We start from the raw sequence: 27,151 nt of genomic DNA on the forward strand, positions 1-27,151 counted from the left end.
GGTAAACCCCTTTGGGAATGGTAGCTCTGTGAGGGGAATTGGGTCCTCTTAATAACTCTCAGCACCCTTAGCCAGCTACACACTTGTTTTGAGTTTAATTTTTTACAGCTTATGAAGCAGTATCCTGCAAGAAGATGGTTTGTTTTCTTACTTTCCCACAAGCAAAACTGTGAATAACTTTGTAAGTACTATAAATATGAAATGATTATGTTTCCAAATAAGCCTTCAGTTTATTGAAAACCTATGGGGGCTCCTCAATGAAAAGATCACCAGGAACAGACAAGCTTCCGAGACACAGCCTTGCCTGTCACAACTGGTCTTCCTGTGAGCAGCACAGGCATGGGGGTATATTAGGTGTGCTTTAGGACACCATTGGGAAACCTGCAGAGGAGTAGTATTTTATGCACAGTCATACCTCATGTTACGTTTGCTTCATGATGTGTTTTTTCAGGTTGCATCCTGTGGCGACCCGGAGGTACCGGAAAGGATTACTTCCGGGTTTCGCTGCTCACGCATGCGCAGAAGCGCTAAATCATGCTTTGCGCATGTGCACAAGTGCCAAATTGCACCGTGCACCTGCACAGATACAGCGCTTCAGGTTGCGGGCTTTTCATGTTGTGAACGGGCCTCTAGAACGGATCCCATTCGCAACCAGAGGTACCACTGTAATAAAAATATGCTGGTTTTTCACCCAAGGAATAATAATAATAATTTTACTAAGGTAAAAGGTAAAGGAACCCTGGACAGTTAAGTCCAGTCAAAGGTGACTCCAGGGTTGTGGCGCTCATCTCGCTTTCAGACCGAGGCAGCCAGCGTTTGTCCACAGACAGCTTTCTGGGTCATGTGGCCAGCATGACTAAACCACTTCTGATGCAACAGGACACCGTGAAGGAACCAGAGTGCACAGAAACATCGTTTACCTTCCCACCTCAGTGGTACCTATTTATCTACTTGCGCTTTGACGTGCTTTCGAACTGCTAGGTTGGCAGGAGCTAGGACAGAGCAATGGGAGCTCACACTGTTGCGGGGATTCGAACCGCCAACCTTCTGATCAGCAAGCCCAAGAGGCTCAGTGGTTTAGACCACAGCGCCACCCGCGTACCCCACCCATCTGGCTGGGTTTCCCCACCCACTCTGGGCGGCTCCCAACAGAACACTAAAAACAGAATAAAACTTCAAATATTAAAAGCTTCCCTAAACAGGGCTGTCTTCAGATGTCTTCTAAAAGTCAGATAGTTGTTTATTTCCTTGACATCTGATTTTGTCTCTTGCTCTGCCCATCCCTGACTCTGGACTCTGCCCTCCCGCATTATGCTGATTACTCATGAGGGAATGTGGCCTCTAACCAGATGTGATGCACGTTGTTTCACTGCCTGGAGCAAAATGGGAATGTGCTCTGCTACCATCACCTCCCTTATCTGGGTTGTGTGGCAGCACCTGCAAAGCAGTGGTGGGTTACAATGAGATCTTGTGAGATCTCACTTAAATCTCATGAGATCTCATGTGCTCCAGGCGGGAGTGTTTGCAGAGGAGCTGCCTCTTGGGATTTTGCCACCCAAGGTGTGAGTCCTACATTAAGGTTACCAGATTTTTTTCAATGAATCTGGGGACACTTTTCAACTTCCTACTAAATAGTTGGATTTTGTCAGGGAACTGATTTGTAAATCCGGGGACTGTCCCCAGGAAACGGGGATGTCTGGTAACCTTATCCTATGTGGCCTTTGTGCTTCCCCAAATCCACTGCAACACAGGAGTTCTGTGGTAGACATGCAGTCATTCCTCTGAAGACAAGTGGGTGTGGAAAGACTCTCTGAAGCAGAAACATTTGTAAACCGGGTATCTGGGAAGCACAACTTCAAAACCTGTATCCGTTCCCAAAAGAAAAAGAAAACTGCAATGGAATAGCTCCTTTTTTCTATTTAGAGGTTAAAAATTTGTTTCAACAGTGAGCTCTCATATGTGAAGGGACCATTGTCTTCTTCAGTCCTCTTCAAGTGAAAATGTGAGAACCTCACTTTTAAATTATCGTTTTGCAAAGAATCCTCTGAATCTTACTAAAAGATCTTAAATTTTCCTGTATAAACCATGTGGGTTTCTGAGACGCTTGTTATATGCATGTTAAAACTTGAAAACAAGCTATCTGGTCATATGTTTCCCATTAACCCCCAAATTTTGCTCATTATACCAAAATTGCCATGTGAACATGTCTCATGATTCATCTCCGCCTTCACTCACCACTACCATGTTCTTCTTCAGAAAGCAGACTATGATACTTTAAAGCATTCCTTAGCATTAATCCAATATGATGATTTTTCATATTCTTTCAATTTGTTCCTGAGGGGAGGGAAAAAAATCCCATTCCCACATTAAACCCACTAGAAGACTGGTGAGCTACAATGAGATAAGGATAACAGGATGGGAACCATATTATTTCCCCTTGCCCCCTTGAAGTCAATGGGCAAATTGCAAATGAAAATGGATGGCAGAGTTTGCCCTTTGCCAAAAGTATATGCTGAGGCATATCTCATCCCCATTCAAATAAAATATAAATTTACACCCACACCCACACCCACACCACCTCTCCCATTGCTTTAGGTGGTATACAAAAGAAAAGAACAACCCAACACTGGAAACGAAACAAAAAATCCTTAAAAATAACTCAGAAACAACAGACAATAAAACTCTTGACTTGGGCTGCATTCCTGTATCCACTTTTTTGAGACTACTTCAAATCCATCCCTTTTTAGAAGTATGCAGTTTCAATGATTATTTAACAGCTTTTTGAAACATTGGTACTGCGAGCATAATCTGACAATGGGTGCAAAACACCAAGTTGTTCTTCTTCATAGGCACCATTCTTCTTAGCACTTCCATTTTCTTTTTCTCTTTAGGCTAGCAGGGGGTGGTGGTAGCTCACAAGAGCCTCTGCCCCAACAGTGAATCATCCTGAACAGAATGAATAATTTTTCCTGACTTTTCCTAATTTCACATTTTCCAGACAGAACCACCAGATACATTTTACTTGTAGGTTATTGCGCAAAATTCTTCCTGAATCATTTTGGTGACTGGTTTGATGCTACTACCAAATAAAGTCAGATCAAAAGGAGATATGAATGGACAGAGAGCTGGATTGTGTTTTTTTAAAAAACTGTATTAAATAGGAATCTGGAAAGACATACACACACATTCTATCTATTCATATATGTACCAAGTAAATGTGTCCAGGATTTCAGCCTTAGAGGAATATACCTTTGCTTTGTGTCATACTAGGAGAAAAGGACTTTCCATGAGATCATTGTCAAAAGTTATGCCTCACACAGGAAAAAACCACTCATATGTTGCTGTAATAAGGGAATAACCAATCCAGAGCAATGCTCCACCCCACAGTATTGACTGGTGTGAATGTGTAAATGCACACAGGGGAAGTACAGTATAAAGCTTTGTGGCCTGAATTCCAGTGGAAGAACTTGAAGTCTGCTTAAACTTCCATGAGAAAGATCTGTGAGGAAATTTAGACTCGGAAAGGTAAAGTCTAAATGTTCTCTCTTTTGCAACTTTATACATTTTCTTTGGACATTTCATATACAGTATGACCTTATATTTAAAGTTGTGTGAAGTATTCTACTTTAAAATGCAAGCATTTGTTAAGATTTTGTTGGGTGAATTATGTAAATAATATTTGCTATATGTATAAAAATGGTACGAGCTCCCACACTTCCTGTTAACAGCATAGCCATGCACACCTGTATATAAAATATTTGTTCAACCTTTTAACTACAAATGTTACTTCAGTCTCTGTTGAAAGACACTCAAAAATTTAGTCTTATGTTGGGCTCAGTTTTGAGATATATATGAATTAAAACTAATTAGGACTATTAGACGTTCATTGATGGTACAGCTTGTGCAGCTTGCGTTTCAAATGTATTTCCTTAAGATGAAATGCAGCTATGGTTTCTAAAGCAAATGAAGCATATTAAGCACAGCAGAAGCAAAACTCAGGAGCATCAAAACTTTTTTGGTGGGGAGGGGGTCTAAGCAGGATTTGCAAAGGAACATCCTTTGCTTTCATTCACTGCTAGAAAGCATCCATATTTCAAAAAGCAAAAGGAAACAAATGGATAGTATGGAACGTTTGCAAAACCTATCCGGCTTATTCAAATTATTTCCATACTGTACAGGGGAAAAATATATTTTGCTCCGATTTCTTCACCAACTCGTCTAGCTGAAACAGGCATGAATAGCTTCTCCTAGTGTATTGTAATTACCCTCCTTCCAATAAACTGAGATGCTTAGGTATCATATAAGAAACTCTAAAGTGTTGGGGTAGAACAATGTGGTTTATGGCTGAATGAACTTAAAACTCACATTAAGATAGCACATATTGAATGGAAGAAAAACAACTTGGAGGCCCTAAATCCAGTTTCTTATTTGAGCAAAGCGTGACGACGATTTTGGAATACCAGACAAGAGTATCACCCTCTTTAAATAAACACACAGCAAAAGAAATTAATGGTAGTCCGTTTTCTTTAGGGGGGTATAACAATTTTCTTTTAAAAAAACACAAACCACAGACTTGCAGTGAATGCTACTGCAAAATGCACCTTCCACTAAATCAAGAGCCTTTCAGAAGGCTGAGGTTTGGGACCTTACTAACCTTTTATTCATCTTTTACTGAGTCAAAATTCTCTGCAGCAATAATCATGGATTAGCCTCAGGTTGCTACAACTGAAAAGGGACTTTCAGGTTTGGCAGTAGTGCATAGATTTGGCAGGGCTGTCTAATTCACAATGTATTCACTGGCGACCTTTGCAAAAAACTGTGACACAGAACTTGAGAGCAGAACACAAATAGGTTCTGCTTGGGCCTTTCAGTGCCTCTCTGTTTTCAGCAGCTTGGAAATACAGAGCATATTATAAGGACCCAAACAAAAGTTTTGTTTTGCCCTCTTCAGATTCCTTGCCAGTGTTGATAATTCAACAGCATCTAAAAAGGTCTGGACAAGCGGGTTCTGTTATCTGCTCCATTCAGAACACAGTAAGATCTTTCCTCTAACGTTCTCCTGCTGCTCAGGTCGCAAATTCCCTAGCACTTCCTTGGAATCCTGTTCTGGCAGAGTCCATAACTCACCGGAAGGAAGGCGTTTTAAAGGTCTCTGCCTTCACCTTTTCCTCCCATTCTCACCCTGTTCTGTTAACCTGAGGTACTTTGAAGAAGATGAGAACAGAAAGAAAAGCAAAATATGTCGAGGCTTCAAGGAAAGGAGAGGAAGGGAAACCACAGGACAAATGTGAGACAAGAAAAAGAAAAGAGATTGAAAAGCAGAGGTGGGTCAGGCAGAAAACACATATAAGGGAGAGAGGTGTGTGTGTGCCAGAGTGCAGTGAGCATAAGGAAGGCAGCCTGTCAGAATATGTGCTGATCCTCCCCCTTCCTAATCATAGCTTTTACTCACAGACAAAACTCCCTCCCTCTCTCATTCACTCACTCACTTTAGGCCAATCCGTCCTCCTCTCTCTCTCCCTCTCTCTTTCTCATTCTCTCTCTCTCTCTTTTCTCAGTGTTTCTCTCTCCCACTCTGAGACAGAGTCAGAACTCCTCTCACTGACAGTCACAAACATCTATAGCACTTACTGAATTCAGAGAGGGAACCTGCAAACAAAACTTCACAGAAAACTTTTTGTTCTTGTTCCAGAGAATTTGCTGAAGAGGAAGAAAGGAAGAAGAAGAAGAAGAAGGAAGGGAGGGGGACAGACACAAGCAAACTGTGTGTGAAGTGGTGGGGGGAGAAGAAAAGCAGTGCCTTTTAAAAAGGAATCACAACAACTTTTGCTGCCAGGATGCCTTTGTTTCAGAAGAGAGGATTTTTGTTGGTGCTTTGCTGGATTACAGTGAGGAGTTCCCCGACCCCAGGATCTGAGGGGCACAGTTCAGTCACCGATTGTCCATCATGTGCCCTTGCCACGCTCTCAAAGGATGTGCCCAGCTCTCAGCCTGAGATGGTGGAAGCAGTGAAGAAGCACATTCTGAACATGTTGCATTTGAGGGACAGACCCAACATCACTCAGTCGGTGCCTAAAGCTGCGCTTTTTAACGCCATCAAGAAACTCCATGTGGGGAAAGTGAGAGAGGATGGCTTTGTGGAAATAGAGGATGACATTGGAAGAAAAACAGAAATGAATGAACTTGTGGAGCAAACTTCAGAGATCATAACGTTTGCAGAATCAGGTGGGTGCTGTGGCAGGGGGTGGGAACTCAACTTGAATAGGTCTCAGTCAGAATTGCAATTAACTTCGCTTTTCTTTGCAACAGTAATACTCTTTGTGAGGTTACAGGTTGAGAGAAGGGAGAGAGTGAAAGCATGAAGGGATTTGGGTCTCTAGAATTTAGCCTTGGTTTCAGATGCGTTGATTACACTTATGAAATGCAGCCAGCCAGCGAGGAGGGAACTATATACCACTCCTAGGCTGAAATTTTGAGTAAGTGGGTTTGTCTCCCTGGTACATTTGTGAAAAGAACAGATAAACAGTAGACTATTGAGGGTGATGATTGAAAATGAAAAACAGAGACAGGAACAGACAAATAGGGCAGGCACTGTGAAATACTCTGGGCAAAGGAAGACAGCTAAAATCAGTTTTCAAACCCACTCACTGTAAAACCTGTGAATTTGAGAATATGTATGTTTAATGGTACTCAATCAACAGCAAATATTCAGGGCAGCAACAGTGTTAACAGCTACTGTCAGAAAACCTCAATAGTAACTGGGACAAATAGTTGTGGATGAACCCAATTGTAAAGCTGACATTTGCACACTGGGGGAAAGGGTAGGGGAGGAAATATGGTATTTCTGAGAGCTCCTTTCCAAAGAATGCAACATTGATAAGGTGCATTTTTAAAAGAAAAGGCATTGTCATATCGATTCTCCGATCATACCTATGACAGGGTACATAGAGAATTACTTACTTCACCATTAAACAGTAAGCGTATGCATGTGACTGATGCTTTCTATATGTGTATTATGCTAAATGTTAACCCTGGTGCTTAACATGTATGTGTGTTTGTGCATGCGTGTGTGTGTGTGCATATTCAGATTTACCTGTCTATGCCAATAGTTATTTAATCCACATAGGTTTAAAACGGCTACTGAAAACTTTCCAGAAATTAATTGTGTTGCCTAGTTAAAGCATTTTCCCCCTGTTGCCAAGACAGCTTGCAAGGAATGTCATTGTTTTGCTTGGTACAGCATATGGTAGGCAAAGTATGCACAGGCACACTGAGCATTTTTGTTTAAAAGTTTGCTGCAGCAATATAAACAATTAAGACAACTCTCAGAGTTTCCAGTCCTGAAAACCTGTTGACTCAGATGTTCTGTTTGCATAAAAAGACATGCAGAGAATCATGTGTGGTTTTAAGAGCAGATATTCCTGCTGCTAGCTGCATGAGTTCCAACTCTACAAGAAGCCCTGGTGGTTGGTGTCCTTGTAAATCTTATCATACCAGTTGCTTGTCTGGTAGGGGAATAATGATAATGATGATGATGAAGAAAAGCACACTCTCCTTTTCAAAAGATGAATAGAATGTCTCAGTGCCTGTGATCATGTGGAGGTACTCAATGAAGGAGTGAACATTCAGAAGCAAAGAAATTGCTAGCCCATCTGATGGACAGATTTTGCATCCAGTTTACCGCAGCACCAGGCTGAAGGGAAAGACACATGGAATGAGCTGTGGTTTTGAGGCACTGTGTGAGTTCCAGGAGTTTGCACTGTATCTGCTTAAACCAGGCTCCAAAGGCAAGAGTGAGACGCTTTAACAGCGACACCCATTCCAATTGGCTTACAGAGTCACATGATTAATATTAGCTGTGCCATTGCCCAGAAAGTGTCCAATAGTCCAGCTACTCATTCCCCCCCATCTGCAAGCTACCAAACAGTCAAACTACTCCAGCATGTATTTTGAGGAAGCATTGGTATTGGCAACTACCTTAATTTCACACTCTTCTTGCTGCCAGTAGAGCACGCCAGGGGTCAGTATATTTTGGGCATTTCTGCCCCATTTATATATCTGCTCCAGCCCCCTGGAAGCATTTTTCTGTGTATGTTAAATTATATTTTTCCTTCTCATCTCATTCTCCCTGCCAATTTCTTTGAAACACTGAGATATTAATGCTAAGGGAGATGTTGTGGGACTTGCTGGGAAAAAGAATTTTACATAAAACCTAGACTACTATTCAGTGATTCAGTCATACAGTGGCCCATATGGGCTTAAACCAGTGTCGCGAGGTCATGATTGCTGGTTGCATATTATTCCATAACTAGGTCAACTATTCAGTCTTTTTCTCAGCCACTATCCACAGCTCTTATATTTCTTACAAGTATTAACCTCCTCAAATGCTTTCCCTTCCTGAGCGTGGGTGTCCAATACTAAAATAGTGCTGGTGTCTTCTGATCACTCCAGTGGAAGTGACAGGAAAATCTAGCCGTCCGCCTAATGTCAAGGAAGAGGTCTGCAAGGGCAGGGATCTGTTGGGGATCATGAGTGGTCAAAACCAAATCTGTGGTGTGTTCCAACTGTGTTTGAGTTGAATGGTATACTGTGGGAAATATTATTCCTCAGTAGCATTTTACTCGTGCCGCGGTTCCTCAAGCAACCACTGTCTGAAAGGGAGGCAGTAGAGAATCAATGGAAGTGAATGGCAACATGTTCTAAAGTTTTGTCAACCGATGAAAATAGAAGTAGTCTAAAGTGCTCTAATTTAACTGTCCCATCACTCCCAGGAAGTATGCAGCAGTTGCGCTACTGATGTTAGAAGAATAATTTCATCTTTTATATTTAGGTATCTTCCAAGATGCCATATACAAATCTGACAAATGACAGGCACATGTGTACAGCTTTCAATTTGCCCCTTTGGACTAGCACAGATTAAACAGGAGAACGTTCTAGATTAGAAGATGCGGGGAACACGAGGGCCAAAGGTGAATATACTGACTCCGTCCCAAAACACTGGGGTTGTCTGCTCCAGGTGATCAAGAAAATTGTGAAAAGGTGCCACTCACATTCCAGGCCTTTGTGGAAACGGATGCCTTCAAATGTGGACAAGACTTTTCCCTGTGCCAGGGAAAATGGGTTCTAGTGAGATATTCAAGTTATAATGTTTATAATAACACAGTTAACAAAAAAGAGTTGAATTTTTAAAATAAATTTTCATTAGTAAGGCAAAAAAAAAAAACATTTCTGCATCAGTTATGCAGTAAGTTAACTATGGTAAATCAGAGGTATAACTTTGGCATTTTGGGGAAAATAATAAATACTATTTGCTGAAAATAATCAATAATGGTTTGTTGATACAGCAGCCAATTATAAATTAATTTTGTTGGCCCCTGTTTAGCCAATGTTAGCAGTCCAGTCACCACCTACATTTGCCAGTGGGGTTGCTCGGCGTAGGTGACATTGACATTCCAGTGACTGTGATCAGTGGTTAGACAAGAATTAATAGAAATTGTGATCCAGGCTTTTATCAGTTATAGCCTGAAGCTGAGCAGGGTTTCTCAGAAATAAGTTCCATTCATTTTAGTAGTACCTGAAACCCAGTAAAAATAAACAGGACTGCAGTCTGTGTTACATATCTTTTTAAAGATTTGATAGCAAAAGGGGGGGAGTAGATACATCTTTTAAATGAATTAAATGAAAAGTACTGGAAGTGGGAGAAAGAGAATAGTTAATTTAAGTCTTTAGAACGAAAGTTTCATTCATTTTTAAAATGATCTGTTTTTCTGGGGGTTCAATTTTTTAAAATTCCGAATAGAAAATCAAATAGCCACTAGAGGGCATACTCCAAAGGCTTTTCCCCATCAACTTCATGCTACCTATAAATTTTTTTTACCCAATTGGCTCTGCAACATAAAGGCTCTGGTACTTCTCTGTAGCTCATCTGACAATCTTATTTCCCGCACAAAGCATAAAAAGCACCAGAATAGTGAACTTCAGGGAGAATGTGATATAATGAAACCGAGCAAAGAGAAAGAGAGAGAAGATAAAGTTGATAGGCCCAGAGACTAAAATAGAAGATATTTATTAAGGTGACAGTAGTGTGTTTTTGACAAGACACTGAGAAATCTATTTATGATTTATAGGCTGGGCTGGCTGGTTGCTGTTGTTGTCATTATTACATTTCTAAAATGGTCCTCCTTTGCTTTACAACCTGGAATCTTTTGAACACCAAATTTATTTTCTTTTGCTGCAAGGAATAAATCCACTTCCAGTGAATCTGCTTGAAAGAAATTTAATTGGCACCCAGTTGTGAATCTACCTAATTGAAATATAATTGGAAACAAGTTGTTTCCCCTTTGAAACTTTTTAAATCTGAGAGAGATAGGAAATACATTGGTGAATGGGGCCGTGGGAGGGTAGCATGCAAGTACGAAGTTCCCCTAGGAGGAATGTGCCAGGGCATGCCCTCGAGAGCCTATGTGCATGTCTCTGAGTCCACATAGATGGGAGCATGTCATTGCAGGGATACATAGGAAATGGTGGGTGCTTGGAATCGCTTGAAAAGGCCAAGAGCATTTTTTTTCCTTCGGGGGGGGGTAGGCATTTAGGAGTTTTGCCTCACTCTTGACATCTACTTCAATGCCTGCATATAGACTGGGGAGGTGTTTCCCTCTAGTGTACTTGGCAGCTCCAAAACAAAGACTATGTTTTTGTTTTTAAAACCAGGTGATTCCTTCAACCATTCGCCATCCCTAGCATGGCGTACTCAGTTCATCTAAACTGTTAGCTTATGGCAGGGCAATTGTGATCCTGACTAGAGGTCAAGGTCATTCTTCTGTGTCCTGTTGCCCTCTCCCACAATCCTCAGTTGGCTTCTCCGAAGGCAGAACAAACACCTGAGCTGCAGGAAGTAGCGATAAAACCAGTACTGCTGCTATTGCTGCCACCCTCCACACAGTCTTTCTCCTATGCTTCCAAGTGTCTGAGGCTTGGCCCCAGAGTCACACGACCTTCCTTGTTGCATTGCAGATTTGGATGTGCTAGGATGTTAACTTCAGGTGTCTACTGCTGCTTCTTGGGCCCTGCTGCTTTCTTCAACTTCCAGATCTTGAGAAAGCCCCAGCACATTAAGAAGGGAAATTTCACTGTGGGTAATCACCACCCCGTGATATTGCTTTGATGCTATAATGCATGTGTGTCAAGGGTGAGGCGGCAGCAGCAGCCACTGAAGGAAAATGGGTAGACAAAGGCAGCATGAGAGACTGGGAAACAGACAGAGGTATGGCAGGGACTAGCAGACCACCTTTGAGAAGAAATAGGGCTCCAAATAAATGCATTAGCGTACGCATGATTGGGTGTGTGACTGTGGATTAAGGCTCACACATCTTCTATCTATCTGTGCAACAATGTTAAACCAGCCTCTGTGTGAAGTTGGCACGCGCACACACAAGTTTGTAAATGTTTTTATTCTGGATGTGTGTCCACACATTCAAAGCAGAGATGGGTGGTGCTGAAGCAATGGAGATCTGTATTGACTAATATGGGGGCAATTCCAACCCGTTTAAAAGCCATTTCAACTCTTTTTATTCACTACAGTGAGTTCACGATAGTCTTCCAATAAGGCTGCCGTTACTGAAACCTCAGTTGCCATGGTGGTGGCAGAGAACCAATGGAGGCAAGGCAGCGGGTGGAGGCCAAACCTGGAGCCCAGCGTTGCGCGTGTGCCGCGGGCGCTCACAGTCTGGGACCAGTGGAACCTTGCTTCCAAGTGAACATGCAGAGAGCTGTGCTGTTAGTCTCATTAACTTCAGTGGGTTGGAACTAGAGATTTGTTGAGTGGAGCTTTGTCAGTGGACAGTTGAAGGACCCCCGTCCAGGAAAAGTATGGAAGGTGGGTGAAGGAAGGAGAAAATTGACAAAATTCCCTCCCCTTCTGCTTCCATGAGTGAGAGATTTCATTGATTTACTAGTCTGCCTGCAAATGAAAATAATGCTTTCATTCGCAGAAGGACTGCTCTAGATCCCAGACGGACAGACAGACCTAAATAAGAGGAACTTTTTTAGATTGGGCCCCAAAACCATCTCTGGTAGTGATGGAAGTGTCATGTGAATCTCTTGTGTAAGCAGCGTAAAAGGTCACAGCCGACAGCTTTTGTTGCTGCTGCTGTGATGTAATTATGTGGCATGCCCATTCCACTTCCCTGCTGCAGTCTCCTGTCTCCTGTAAAATGAACCACAACCAAGACTTAAGCATTTGCCTTTCTTTTGCAAGATAAAAGAAGGAATGGGAACAATATTTAGGTAGCATGTCTGGAACGATGAGAGAACTCTTAGGCGCTTCAGGATAGGACAAGATGGGGAGAATGGGCAGCGAGAGGAGTTTTGTTATGCAGCTGCTTTCTGAAGACAGAATTTATGGTTAATGAGAAACCGTGAAAAGCACAAACTATGTTTCAGCCCTAGTTTCAAGTTCTTTAACGATGGCTCTGCTCTTCCTTCCAAATACAGTGGTACCTCGGGTTAAGTACTTAATTTGTTCCAGAGGCCCAATCTTAACCTGAAACTGTTCTTAACATGAGGTACCGTATTTTTCGCTCTATAACACGCAGATTTTTTCTCCTAAAAAGGAAGGGGAAATGTCTGTGCGTGTTATGCAGCGAATGTGTGGTCGCTGGAGCCGAAAAATCAGGCAAAAATCAAATTGCGCTTCACGGGGAAGGGAAACCTGAAAAGAGGAAGTGGCTGCTTTCCTGCATTCTGCCTCAGGGTCTTACTGCCCTCCCTGCTCTGTTTCGTTGCTGTGTTTGCTCAAACGGAACAAAGAGCAGGGAAAGCCCCTCCCCTCCAGGCAAGTAGAGAGGAAAGCAGAGCGTCGCTCTATCCTCTCCCTGCTCCGGAGGGAACAATGTTTGTGAAGGGAAGAGAGATTACAGGTTCGGCTTAAAATTCTGATTTGACTTCCTGCTTTTTGTTTTTGGAGACACACAGCATTCAAATATGCTTTCTTCCATTTAAAAGGATGAAATCCTTAAACAGTGGCTGGCTTGTGTGGGTGGGTGGGGGGGAACTATTGCCTTCCTTTCCTCACGTTATAGCCCTCTCCTGCATTCTTAGCCTTCTGTGTTTTTCCTTCCCTCCCCACTTAAAATGTGGTTACAAAGCATGGATCCACATGGATCCTCAGGATCTTTGCATTGGGTCACCCCAAATTCACCATCAGAGCACATAGCATGTCCATGGCTACAGCCTGTCCCCCCCAAAAAAAATCACGCACCCACTGTTGCCTGGGGCTGCAATAGTGCAAAAACGTGGTTACAAAGCATGGATCCACAGGGATTCTCAGGATTTTTGCATTGGGTCACCCCAAATTCACCATCAGATCACATGTCTGTGGCCACAGCATGAAGCACAAAAATGATACGTCCACTGTTTCATTCAGAATATTTTTTCCCTTGTTTTCCTCCTCTAAAAACGATGTGCGTGTTATGGTCAGGTGCGTGTTATAGAGCGAAAAATACGGTACCACTTTAGCTAATGGGGCCTCCTGCTGCCGCTGCACGATTTCTGTTCTCATCCTGAAGCAAAGTTCTTAACCCAAGGTACTATTTCTGGGTTAGAAGAGTCTGTAACCTGAAGCGTATGTAACCTGAAGCGTATGTAACCCGAGGTACCACTGTATACTTATCTCCTTGGCTCTGGGGGTCACATAACTCCATACTTTCCAGCATTTCTCTGGCGAAAACAGGGACGTCTTAAGATATTCTGAGATCAAATAAGAAATTGGGATGGCTTCTGTCAATCTGGGACCATCCCTGGAAAATAGGGGCACTTGGAGGGTCTGCAAGAGCACTTTCTCCCCTGAGATTCCTAGAAACTGGTGTTCAGAAGCATTATGCCTCTTGTAAAGCAAAGTTCTTAACCCGAGGTTCTATTTCTGGGTTAGCGGAGTCTGTAACCTGAAGCGTCTGTAACCCGAGGTACCATTGTATCAGCTGCTGGAACCCCAACAAAGGGGAGAGGTGGTCGTGTGTTCATGTTCTGCTCCCTGCTTTGGCACAGGCATCTGGTCGGCCACTGTGGGAACAGGATGCTGGACTAAATGGGGCCTTGGCCTGATCCAGCCGCCACTTCTTAGCTTTACTTTGCCATTGTGCTTTTAGCTTCCCCGTTGGCGAGCTGTTGCTTAATATTTTAAGCAGTTTTAGGGCAGAGAATGTTTAAATGTTGGTAGAATCATTCAAGTTTTTGGGTGTATAATAACTCCTATAACCCCGTAAAAGAAATTATGCATATTAACTAACTGGTCATACCTAGAAGTTGTTTGAGTCTACCATACGTGCCTTTATATCACGCATCTTCAGAACCATGCATACTAATGGAGTTTAGCTCCCAGGAATATGAGATAAGTCAAATGTCTGTGTAAGATCGGAAATGTTCATGTCACACCAAACACTAGCCTATTTGCATTATCAAGCAGCATGTGGCATGGAAACCGAGTGGGCATAGTGGGTTTCCAATGTTATTTTTCTCTTTGTCAAACTCTAGCATGATTAGGAATGCCACTCAGAGTGGGATCTTGTAGATGGAGAATGGGACCTGCCTATCAGTCGCTCCCATTGAATCCGATGGGATTCATGGGTTGCGGTTTACAACAGTGTTGGGAAAGTGAAAATCTATTCCCTAATAAAATCAGAGTCATCCAAGGCAGGAGGAAGGTTTACTTATGGTTTACTTATGAGAAGTGGGCAACTGTCCATTTGAGTTTCTTGCAGCTTCTCATTTTTCCACTCTTATGTTCAGTTTGCTCCATTTTCACATCAATCTGACATTATATTATAGTATATTATAATATTATTTTCACAAAAATATCATTATGTTAGTGCATATGTCTGCAAATAAATACATTTTATATTCATTTTTTTTTGCTAATATACACATTAATGCAAGCAATTTCCCCCACTATAATTGTGTTTGCATTTTCACTAATATAAGCATTTTTATCCAGGCTCTCCCCTAATAAATGCTTTTTTTGTAAACATTTTTGGTTGGAGAAGTGTGAATTTGGTTTGCTTTGGTTTGCTTATTGTCCTGGGAAGTGTGTATTAGGTAAAGTCATATTAAAATGCAATCCACACAGAATTCATCCACCTTCCCTAATAATAATAATAATAATAATAAAAATAATAATAATAAATAATATGATACCCTGCCCATCTGGCTGAGTTGCCCCAGCCACTCTGGGTGGCTTCCAACACACAATGATCATGAGGAATTGGACATACATTGTGACTAAGCTACCATTTAGCCCTATGAGAAAGAAGATTAAGGGCTGAACTTGGGGGCAACATCACCATTGTAAGAATAAACTTGCCCCCTGGTGTGTGGCTGTGTGGTACTGACAGTCCTTGCAAAGAATCTGCAACAAATGTTTAGTTAATGGTACAGATAACATGCTGCATTCAGAATGGGCCATTCCTGGCCAAGTGTTTTGAACTAGCCATTTCTCAACAGCTCCTGTTCTATTATAAGAAACTATATTGTAAATCACACACATTTCATTCTCACCTGCGGAATGAGATAAGGAGCGAAGAGGAGGGTGCCTTTGAATGCATTTGCACTATTTACGTAGTGCATGCACATGCAGGTGTGTGTGTGTATTTATTAACCAGTCAGTCTGATGTTTAATGTTTGCCACTATTGTCCATTACGATACAACTAAGAAAAGCAAACCAAGATAATCCAATAATAGATTAAAACAAAAAAAGATTTCAGAAACAAATATAGATAGTTCAAGTGTGGGGAACCTTTGGCCCTCCAGATGTTGCTGAACTAAAACTTACATCGTCCTAACGATGGGCCATACTTACTGGGCCTTGTGGGAGCTGCAGTTAAGACACATCTGGCAGGCCAAAGGTTCCCCACAAAGATAGAAAACGCCTGTAAACACAGCCCAAAAGCAAGCTACTGTAAAACCAACAGCTTACCTCATTTGGGGGGGGGTATTTGCTTACAGTGCAAAATAGAACAACTTAAAACAGACGTGAATAATTACAAAATTTAAGTAGCAAGGTGTTTTTACACTGAATAGTTTTTCCATTGGCAAATTTAAGAAACATACATAAAAGGGTAAACTCTACCATCAGAGTAGAAAACAGAATTACTTCTATTTGGAAAAAAGACTGTTATAATTTAAACCCTTGCACTGTTTTTAAGTGTATTAGATGCTGTTTTGTTGCCTTATAATTTCCATCCTCATTTTGCTAAACAACTGAGACCAAACTGAGAAGGTAAATTCATATTTCTGCATTTAAGTGGCTGAGATAAGTCACCAGGAGATATGGGTCGCATTGTCATTAATATGCACATAAAAAACACAGGTCTGTCATTTCTTTCCTCCGGCAAACAGCCTTCCCAGGCAGGCAGTGGAAATCCTGGACAGGTGTCTGGGAGCTGGAGCAGTTTTGGGATGGATGCAGCTGAATAAGCTTAAACTGAATCCTGATAAGATGGAGGTGCTGCAAATTAGGAAGCCATCTGATGGGGCTGGAAATACATTGCCAACTGTGGGTTGGATTGCATTCCTCCAGTAAAGACCAAGTTTGCAGTCTGCTGGATCTGATACTAATGGGGAATTGCAGGTGGAGCTGATGCCAAGGAAAGTTTTATACCACCTAAACCTAGAATAGAACCTGTGACCTTGTATCAGTCAAACCTAGTTGTGGTTACCCATGGACCAGTTACTCCCAAACTTGACTACTCTGCATGGGATTGACTTTGAAGATGGTTTGGAAACCTCAGTTGGTGCAAAATGAAGCTGCATGAATGAGGGCCAGGAATTCCAAGCACATGATACCAGTTTGCACCAGTTGCTCTGGTTACTAGTGTATTTCTGAGCTTAAGTCTAGGTGCTTGTGTAAACTTGGAAAGCCTAAATGGTTTGTAGCTGGCTTATCTCAAGGGCCATCTTCCTGTTTGTTTTTTAAGATTAACTACCGAGACCCTCCTCAAGTGCCCACAAGTTTGGTTTATGAGGTTGATGCACACAATGGATAGGGTGGGGTGGGGGTGGCCCCATGGCTGTGGGACTCCCATCCTATGAAACTATGAGTGCAGGCCTTCAGAAGTGCCTTGAAGACTCATTTGTTTCAATGTTTTTAAGCCATTGATTTGGTACTTGTGATTCTAGATTCTATCTTGTTCTTTTTACCACCCAACTGCATATCTGTTGGATCTATTTCAGAGGTGTATGGGGGGGGGGGCGGGCGGGGAGGAGACCAGGCTATAAAAACTATAAATAAATTATGAATGACAATAACATTTTCTACTAGCGTCAGGGGTTGTAGGGAATTTTGTGTGCAGTGATCTGATTCATACAAAATATAATGTGTGGGACACACATTACAGCATGATGACATTTGTGGCTTTGGCTGTATCTGATCCTTTGGACTACAGACAGTTGGGGAAATGGCAAGGTCTTAATCATGCTCTCTGCCCCAAGCAAACTGACCGACATATTAGCTTGCCCACTGGTGCATTAGAAAGCCTACTACTAAACATTTATACAGTGGTGCCTCGCAAGATGAAATTAATTCATTCTGCGAGTTTTTTCGTTTTGCGAATTTTTCGTCTTGCGAAGCACGGTCAAGTCGCAACTGCACCTCTTCAAGCGGTTTTAAGAAAAAGGAAACAAACTTGCAAGACGTTTTCGTCTTGCGAAGCAAGCCCATAGGGAAATTCATCTTGCGAAGCAACTCAAAAAACGAAAAACTCTTTCGTCTTGCGAGCTTTTCGTCTTGCGAGGTACCACTCTATATTGCTTTTGTTGACTTGGCTGTAGCTTTCGAGTCAGTTGACGAAACTGGTTTTGGCATAAATTAGTCAATACTAATATTGTCAAGAGTGTTTTATGCTTGCCCCAAGAAGTCCATAATAACATGCCTTCCAGAATAAGAGTGGGGATTTCCAGTTCTCTGGGTGTCACAGTTGCAATTAACTGAAGGATGAAACAATGGTGTCCTCTAGCTCCATTGCTCTTGAATCTTTATCTTAGTACTGTACTTGTGAGATTACCAAACAGCTAAAGAAATGCATATGATATATGATTGTCACACCCATAAATAAATTTGTGAAGCAAAGATTCACGAGTGGAACTGTGCATGTAAACTGATAAATATATAGTTAAATGTGATGATCCTATTGTTTTAGCTGAACATGAAAATTCCTGTGCATTCAGCTGTGCACTTCTTACCTGAAAGCACTCTTAGAATGCTGGTCACTTCGTGACTTAGGTACTAGATGTGCACAAAAATCCACCTACATATTTAAGCATTTCCTTGGCCTAGGCCAAGATCTGCATGACATCAATCTATGACCCAGAAGGAAGGGTGAAATACAATGTTGTACATGTAAGGGCTTGCAAATGATGGCTAGGTGCTTTTCCCAAGCTCAGTGTCTTGTCTTACTGGCCCCCTATATATATATATCCAATGCCAATGATAGCAAAGGGGGGGGAGCAGAAAAATCAAACCTACTGTTTTAGCTTAGGCAATGTTAGAGCATCACAGTGTCATTTGAATTTCAGAACAGAAATTATTCTGTCATTGCTAATTAGTTTTCCCCATCTCTGTATCTTTCCCATTGTAGGTCCTGCCAAGAAAATGCTGCACTTTGAAATTTCCAAGGAAGGCAGCGAGCTATCAGTAGTGGCTCAAGCTGATGTGTGGCTGTTCCTCAAAGTCTCTAAAGCGAATAGAAGCAGGACAAAAGTGACCATCCGCCTATATCAGCAGCAGAGACTGCTGCTAAAACGCAACTCCCAAGGGGTGGACGAGGATGGAGGTTTGAAAGGAGAAAAAGGTGAAATCCTCATCTCTGAAAAAGCAGTGGACACTCGCAAAAGTACCTGGCACATTTTCCCAGTCTCCAGCAGCGTCCAGCACCTCCTGGATCAAGGAAAGAATTCCCTGGATGTGCGGATCGCTTGTGACCAGTGCCAAGAAACTGGAGCCAGCCTGGTGCTGTTGGGAAAGAGGAAAAAAAAGGAAGAAGATGTAGAAGGGAGGGAAGGTAGTGAAAGCACGGGAGAAGAGGAGAAGGAACAATCGCACAGGCCTTTCCTGATGATGCTTGCCAGACATTCAGAGGATCGCCAGCACAGACGGCGGAGGCGGGGTCTTGAGTGCGATGGCAAAGTCAACATCTGCTGCAAGAAGCACTTCTTTGTTAGCTTCAAAGACATTGGCTGGAATGACTGGATCATCGCCCCACCAGGCTACCACGCCAACTACTGTGAAGGAGACTGCCCCAGTCATATTGCAGGAACATCTGGTTCAACGCTCTCTTTCCACTCCACTGTTATCAACCACTACCGCATGAGAGGCCACAGTCCTTTCTCCAACCTCAAGTCCTGTTGTGTACCCACCAAGTTGCGACCCATGTCTATGCTCTACTATGATGATGGGCAGAATATAATAAAAAAGGACATCCAGAACATGATTGTGGAAGAGTGTGGGTGTTCATAGGTGTGTGTGCGCAAGTGGCACACCCATGCTCACATATATGTTAGGGACTGCCTTTCTACCAATTTGAAGAAGACCATTAAAAAATACAACGTACGAGGGAAGACCAAGTGGGTCTAGCCTTTCCAAACAAAACAGTCACATTTCTAAAACAGAAGCATTCAGTGTTCAAAAAACAACAAGAGAGACAGACAAAGGAAAGAAGAATGGCGTTGTTCTCCAGGGCTTGGATGAGGAACATTCAAATGGTGCGGGCAAGGGCATTTCCTATCTTATATGCTCCATATTTTATCACGTAGTATTTTCACACTTTATCAACAACAAGGGGAGGTGTGTTTCCCTTCCCTATATTACCTATGCATTCAAGCCCTGACAGCAGCCCGCCTAAAAAACGCAGCAATTTGGATGCTAAGTCCAAAATGGTATTAAAATGCCCAGAAAAGCCATGTGTATGAACACTACATTCACTGGCACTTTTTGCTCCCATCCGTTTACCAAGGACGCAGTGAGTGTGCGTGTGTGTGTGTGCGTGTGTGTGTGCAGGTTTCTTCTGGCATATGCATGCACAGAGCACACTTGTGTATATATTTTGGTAAAAGGGGACAATAATGCGCAGGTGTACTCACCTTTATCTTCTGCACTATTTTTGCAAAAAAAAGTTTAAAAAAATTATAAAGAAAGAAAGAAAGAAAATACAAAGTTACATTTCGTAAAGGTGCTTATGACATTAGAACTATGCAACCATGTTGGTTTGAAACTGTTTACCTGAGAGAGAGAGAGAGAAAGAAAGAAAGAAAGAAATACCCAGACTTTAAAAAAAATATGGAAGTAACATGTTTAATATTTTTTTTCTTCAATGAGAGATACTTGAAAGGAACATGTTTGTCCAGCTACTGGAGCCAAACATTTCTATATTTTGTAAAAAAGAGAAAAAAAGAGGTTTTGTTTTTTTTAAAAAAATTGTTTACTATTTGCACTACAAACAATGTTCAACCTGTCTAATCCTTATTTAACAAGTAATTTTGGGGTGGGGTGGGTGGTGGGGTGGGAATGTGGTTAGGGGTGGAAAGGGAGTCAAGAGCTGCACTTATTGTGAGCTATACAAGAACTGCTACAGCACACAAAATAGTTATTTTTATTATAATTATTATTATTTTATACCTTTAAGAGAATAGATGTGTACACCAAAGACATTTATGTGAGCCTCTAAGCAGCCTGTTCTTAGCTAGTGTCATTCATAGGTTAGGATCTGGCTTCAAGGGTCGTCAGCAAGGCTGGTTGCATTTGGAAGGGTGTAGATGGTTTCTGGGTGAGCCTGTTCACTGCCCTGAACACAAACCTGAAGGCTAGATTTGGCTGTGCTATTCAAGCACCCCTAAACTATCAAGGGTGCTTTGGATCCATGTTCTATTTCAGGCCCAACAATAGCTCAGTTGTGAATCCTTCGTATGTACAGCAGCTGTACACTGTTGGAAAACAACTTCCTGTAAGGGTGAATCTATATTTGTATATGTATGTATATATACAGTTTAAGCACTTCAGGCTACACTTTTAATGTTCTTAAAAACAATGAATGTTTGTGTGCCAAGCACAGTATATTAAATGTCTTTTTCCCAGTGGAGGAAACTTATTTAAAACCACACTACTCTATATGAAATGAATATGATCTCAGTATAAACATAGAAAGGTCTAATTTGGATCCACCTTTGCACCTTTCTCCCGCCCTTATCACTGCTGTATCTAGTAGCTCTTGGATAACTTCCCAACATATGCACATTATACCTAAAGGGAGATGAATAGAGATTGTACACGACGACTGTGGACTGGGCACATTCATGTGAGGGTGTGAAGAATGCGCACAAACTGATAGCATGAACTGGAAATTTTGCACATTGTCTGATCAACATGCTTTGTTTCCAAGAGATGGGTGTGCACAAAGAGACAAAGTTAATTGGGTAATGTGCACATTGTCCTATCAATGGATACGTTCTCCACTTGGAAACAGTGAACAGGCAGTGTACAAGATTTATATAAATGGTGGCTGTGAATATTAACTGGGCAATATGCAAAATGTGTCTGTTCAACACACATTCTCCAAAATCCGTTGTTGATTGCGCAGATTGACTGGGCAATGTGTGAAATCTCCATGTTTTCAATGTGTGCATATTCTTCATGGCTTCTGATAAATGTTGAATAATCACTAGTTTATGTATGTAGTGTATGTATATGCACCAATCAACTCATACTAGCCCCAGCATATGACTTTTTAAAATGGTCACATTTAAAAGAATTCTTAAAGCAAAAGCCTTGGTCAGTGCTGAATGTGTTCTGAGGAGACATTGTGGAATCTCTAACATAGTGATATCAAGGGCACAACTCAAATTGACTTCAGTGGTAGTTAAGATTTTACTCTAAGGGCCAAAGGCCACAAAGCTTTTCTTTCACAAGCAACACTGCAAGTAAAACCTCATTGCTTTGAAATAATTCTGTGCCGGCAAATTTGGCTTCTGCAAATAAAGCTTTGCCACTGCTGTCCGCCACACTTTCAGTTTTTGTTGAGATGAGCTTAAGGAGCCGTTAGGCTAGCAAAGCGCTATAATGTTTCTCCTACTTCTGGCACTAGTCAAATTAATTAATTTTCTAGCACAGTTAGGCCCTGTCTATATTGATAAGGGTGGCATGTTAGCACCTTGAGGGCAAGAAAAGCAGAGCAATAAATCAGTCGTAGTCCCACCCCCTCCCTACCCTTTTTGTCAGCCAAAACTCGAGCTACCATGATCCAAAGAAGGCAGCGTGTGAGCCTTTTTCTGCGCATGAATTGACAGTGGGGGTGGGAGAAAGAGTGGGCTGGAATGCTGCATTCTGCATGTGGCAATCACAGGTAGTGCTCATTTCCTGAGATGCAATAGACACCAGCACTCCTAACATCGTGAATCGCCTGTTAGACAGTGAGGAAGAGAGGGTGAGAAACGATACACATTTTGAACCTCATAGAACTAGTAAGGAACCTGTATTTCCATCATGGAGAGTGAGGAAGGGATACAGCAGCAAGTGTGCAGCTTTAAGAAGCATTTGAGGTTCCTTCATACAGGGTCATAATGTGGTATGTTCATGGGTGCATGCAAGCACATTTGTGTGCTTGCATGTATCAAAGGAGATGCAAAATAAAGGGGAAAAAGAAAAAGAAAGTTTTCCGTTGTCCAGTAAATATCAAAGCACTTGCTTATAGTTACGTAAGTCTAATTTATTCCACAATATTTAGCCTGCATAGTTCAGCTAGCGGGTTGCACAATTATGTAGGTTTTTTAAAAATAAACAAATTAAAAAGCATTTTCTTTCCCCTTTTCAAAATTTGCAAAGAAGAATTAGAATTTTAATCTAATTAGACTACATAAAAATGTATTCCATAAAATAAAAAGGCTTTAAAATTTACATTATTCACAGAATGTTTTTTTAAAAGAAATAATTAAGTAGATAAAAAAGTATTAATGGGGAATGTTCACAAAGAGTGCTCTGAAATTTAAGCAGTGCTTGCTCTTGAATGTTGCTGTGAGAGTATTTACTAATTATTTTGGAAGGCAAAGGAAGATTGAAAATGAGGTGACTGAGCTGATATAAATGTAAATCAAATTGGGAACCCTCTATTGTCTTCCCTAGATTTGTATTTGGCATTTTAGTTGTATGTGTATTATCCAAGGTTGCCAGAAATTAAAGCCCCCGAGTGAAGTTGAATAGCTACAATATTTTCACTGAAGGGTAAATTCCATCAGATATTTTCCTCTTCAAGCAGACGCATTTGGTGGAATTTTTCCTTCAGCAAAGCTCAACACATAGATAAGTGCTCTTAGGGACTAACTGCATCGTCCTTAGCATTTCCCTTTATTTACTCATGTGAGCAGCTCCAAAGATATGGCTAACAGTACATATCAACTCAAAAATAAGTGCCTGGCTGCAGGATTGCATCTTTAAAATACAGTTTTGTGGGTTCTCACATAAGGGAAATCTGGAATGGGAAGTAGCCCAGATCAGAGGGAAAGAAGTTGGTCAGTGTAGGACAGCTTGCAATAGCTCGTGTTCAGATCCCTCCCTAGCTTGTCACAGGCAAATACTAACCTACCTCACAACATCCTTGTGGGGTTAAGGCTGCAATCCTATGCATACTTACATGGGAGTAATCCCACTGAATTCAATGGGGCATATTTCTGATTACACATGTATGCGATTGTGCTGCAAATGAAATAAGACATACCCATGGTTGTTACAGAAGTAATTACCAATAACATCCATAAAGCCACACCTAGTACTAACAGGCCACACCTTTCCTAGTTAATCCCATGTTTCTCACTGTCTCATGGTCATGGACAACAGCATTGACAATTTCATGCTAGCAAAAACTGTATTTATGTTAATTTTGTTTAAAAGGTATTTGGAAAAAATCCAATTCCGCTCCAACTGAATGCATCCATCCATCCATCTCCCATAGATATTATTAGCTAGCTTTGGAAACCAGAGATACATGTCTCTATGCTCTTCAGTCTAATTTATTTATGCATGATTGTTAATGGATGGAGGAAAATAAAAGTTTAGATGTGGTGGATGGTTTTATGGTAAGCATATTGAAAAGAGTGGGAGGTATATAAATTAACAAGCGACTGTTTCTCATCCCTTTCCAGTAGCATTCATACATATGCATACCCCATTTCCAAATTTTGAGGGCTTTCTCTCTCCTTCATTTGCTACAGTCAGTCATAGGCTTTTGTTTTTTAGTTATTCAAAGCAGAGGGAGGTGAAAAAGTACAAGGATAAAGAAAATATGAAATTGGTACATTAATCAAGAGTGACTGTAGTTCCAGTACAACAACAACAAAAAGAAGATAATTTGTTTTAATTAAATTGGTATGTCTTCAGAGTTTTAAATTGCTACCACATTTGACATGTTCTTAAAGGCCAAACGGCCTTGGCAACAATAGCGTTTTTTAGGTAGCAATAAGACAAAGTTTGAAGGGTTTTGGTTTTTTTAGAATAAGAAAAGTAATGCATTTGTTTGCTATCCATTGTTAGCCTTGCTTAAGTTTTCTGCAGGTCATTATAAATACCACGTCCCCACCTGTTGAGAAAATATGAATATGATATAATAACACTTCTTAAGAACTTGATAGCGTGAGAAGTGTGTCAGTTGCCTTTGGATTAGGAAGAAAGAATGTGTTCGTTTGTAAGAATTACAAAGGCTTGGTGTCGAATCTTCTAAAGCAGCCTTCTCTAACCTAGTACCTCCCAGATGTTTTAAACTACAGCTCCTTTGTGGACATTCCCCTCTCCCTTTCAGTTTTTGGAGCAAACACCCTGGTTAGTTATAGTAGCAAAATGGGAGGGACAAATGCCTTCATGAAACTGTAGGGCGCTCCTGAACTCTAAACCATGGTTTAGAGATTAGGTAGCGTTACACCTATGCCAAGTTGAAAGGGAGCCAAGTCAAAACCTTGCAGATGCCCAGAAAAAAATGTCTACGACCTTCTGAAAGGATGCCTAGCTCTTGACTTCAGTAGGACTGGTCCTATCGCATTCTCTCATTACAGCATTGAAACACAGTATTAATTGTATTGAGACGCAAATACTAACTAAATTTCCCTCACTGGATTATTAAAAACATGTAATTTCAAAACTAATAGGAGATTGTTGCTGGTGATACTTGCCAAATCTTTGTACAAAATGAACATTTTATCAGTGAGAGAGAGCTACCTCCCTTCTCTCCATTAGCCATAACTTTATTTTGACCCTTGTCTCACTCAAGTCAGCTTAACAGAGTTACGTTTTACAGCAAGTCTATCACCTAGATCACAAGCCAGATTCTGATACCTTCACTTATACTGAATATTTGCAGCCTACAAATTGCCAATCTCTTTAATGCGCTATCAGTATGAGAGGGGGAAGGCCAGAAGCCCTTGTCAACATCATATTTCCTTAAGCAGAAGCAATCTACATTTCTACCATATCTCATTATTTATTTTTTTTGATTCAGTGTTTTTTTTTTGTTTATTTGCAACAATTTAGTTTTGTATTTAAACTCTTTGAAGGCGAAACTTTGATGATAAAGATATATATGTTGTGTGCGCATGTGCATAAATATACACACAGGTGTACATTTGCCCTGATCCATCGAAAGCTATCTGTGTGAGAGAACGGGTTTCTCTTGCGGAGGTTTCCCCTCTCAATCTATACCTGCATGTGCTGTAGAGAATGGCAGCAGCCATGCCCAGCCCAGATCTCTCAGTCAGTGTATACAGGCTGAGTCAAACTACTGCCTTTCTCTTCCCCTCCCGTAAACAGGTGATCGCGTGATTCGTGGCAAAGGGGAACCCCCACAACTAACAGGAGGCGTGGAGCCAAATATGCAGTTCTGCACACGGGGACCTCTGAATCGAGGAAATTATTATATTGGGTTATGCCTGTGTGTATATACAGAGAAGCACATGCACACATCATTCAAGATATATATATCATTCCACGATATATATATATTGAAAACCAAGATGTTATTACATTTTGTTGGGGATTTAAAAAAATGTTTTGTTGCTGTTATTATTGGGTTACATTCCCCCGCCCCGGCATACTACATGCAGTGCTTTAACCAATGTCCATTTGGCTAATGTAATTAAAGTTGTTAATTTATATGAGTACATTTCAACTATGTCATTGTTTTCTTAATATTTATTGTGTAGAAGGACTGGTAATTTTTTTATTATTTACAGTATGTTTTAAGAAGTAACAGTTTGATATGCTCTCCTTCTTGTTTGTGTTAGAAGTTATTTATTTTCATAGCATTCCGTCTGATATTTTATACCTGGAAGGCATGCAATCTATACTTTGTACAGTTAGCAAGACATTTTCATCAACTCCCAGTAGTTTCTTAAATAAATAAAAGACATGTTTGGAAAAAAGAGGTTTTTTAAACTTTATTTATTTTTAGTTTTTTGTATTGGTTTGGCAGGAGTAACTCCATGCACGTATTGTCAGACCGATAAAGTCATGTTGTATTGTATGAGAAAAAAGACCAAATTTCTATCTGGTTCAAAATAGCTGTCCTTCCAAGCAAAGCTAAACCAGAGATGGGTTTTCTCCATGATAATACATTTTGCATTTTGAGTAAATTTGATATGTTCAATATGTTTGGACCAGCAAATATTGAACTTTGTTCTTGTTCTTTTCATTTTTTAAAAAAACATTGCTCTTTCCTAAGCAACAACATCAAAAACCCACAAGTGGATTTAATAAAGGGAGTTCCACCTAGCATTGTGTAATGGTCCCTTCATGTATATCTCTGCCACAGAGACTGGGGAGAGTATGAACTAGAACATCTAAGAAACGGATCAGAACATGAGCCTTCTCCTTTACAATTATCCACCAACCCATAAGTACATTTGGGCAGGATTCACACAGCCATCCCTGCCCCACACCTCATTGCATGCTTATTGGTTGGTTGGTTTTCTGTTCAATCCTAAGGACCCATTACACATTTACATTGTGTATGAATAATAAGTACCGGTATGTAAACATGCTGTTTTTAGTTTTGCTAAGCTCTTGTTCAAACCAGCCATGGATATTTAATCTTATTTTGACACTAGCAATAGAATAGCGTCTTCCTGAGGTCA

The 27,151-nt window shown here is 41.0% G+C and overlaps 1 protein-coding gene across 1 annotated transcript; it reads left to right on the top strand.

The window, feature by feature from the left end:
* Nucleotides 1-5,464: 5,464 nt before the first annotated feature.
* INHBA (inhibin subunit beta A) lies at nt 5,465-20,283 on the top strand. The gene is made up of 2 exons (XM_082193600.1): nt 5,465-6,225; nt 18,628-20,283. The coding sequence occupies exons 1-2, from the start codon at nt 5,838-5,840 to the stop codon at nt 19,503-19,505; spliced, it is 1,266 nt and encodes a 421-aa protein (XP_082049726.1). The 5' UTR covers nt 5,465-5,837; the 3' UTR covers nt 19,506-20,283.
* Nucleotides 20,284-27,151: the final 6,868 nt, after the last annotated feature.

The sequence above is a fragment of the Podarcis vaucheri genome (genome assembly GCF_965113315.1).
Source record: "Podarcis vaucheri genome assembly, chromosome: 12".
NCBI lineage: Eukaryota > Metazoa > Chordata > Lepidosauria > Squamata > Lacertidae > Podarcis > Podarcis vaucheri.

Excerpts from the sequence above, each read along its gene's own strand:
- INHBA (XM_082193600.1), top strand. The coding sequence starts at position 5,838 with ATGCCTTTGTTTCAGAAGAGAGGATTTTTGTTGGTGCTTTGCTGGATT. Across the intron at positions 6,226-18,627 it reads CATAACGTTTGCAGAATCAG|GTCCTGCCAAGAAAATGCTG; the intron begins GTGGGTGCTGTG and ends TTCCCATTGTAG.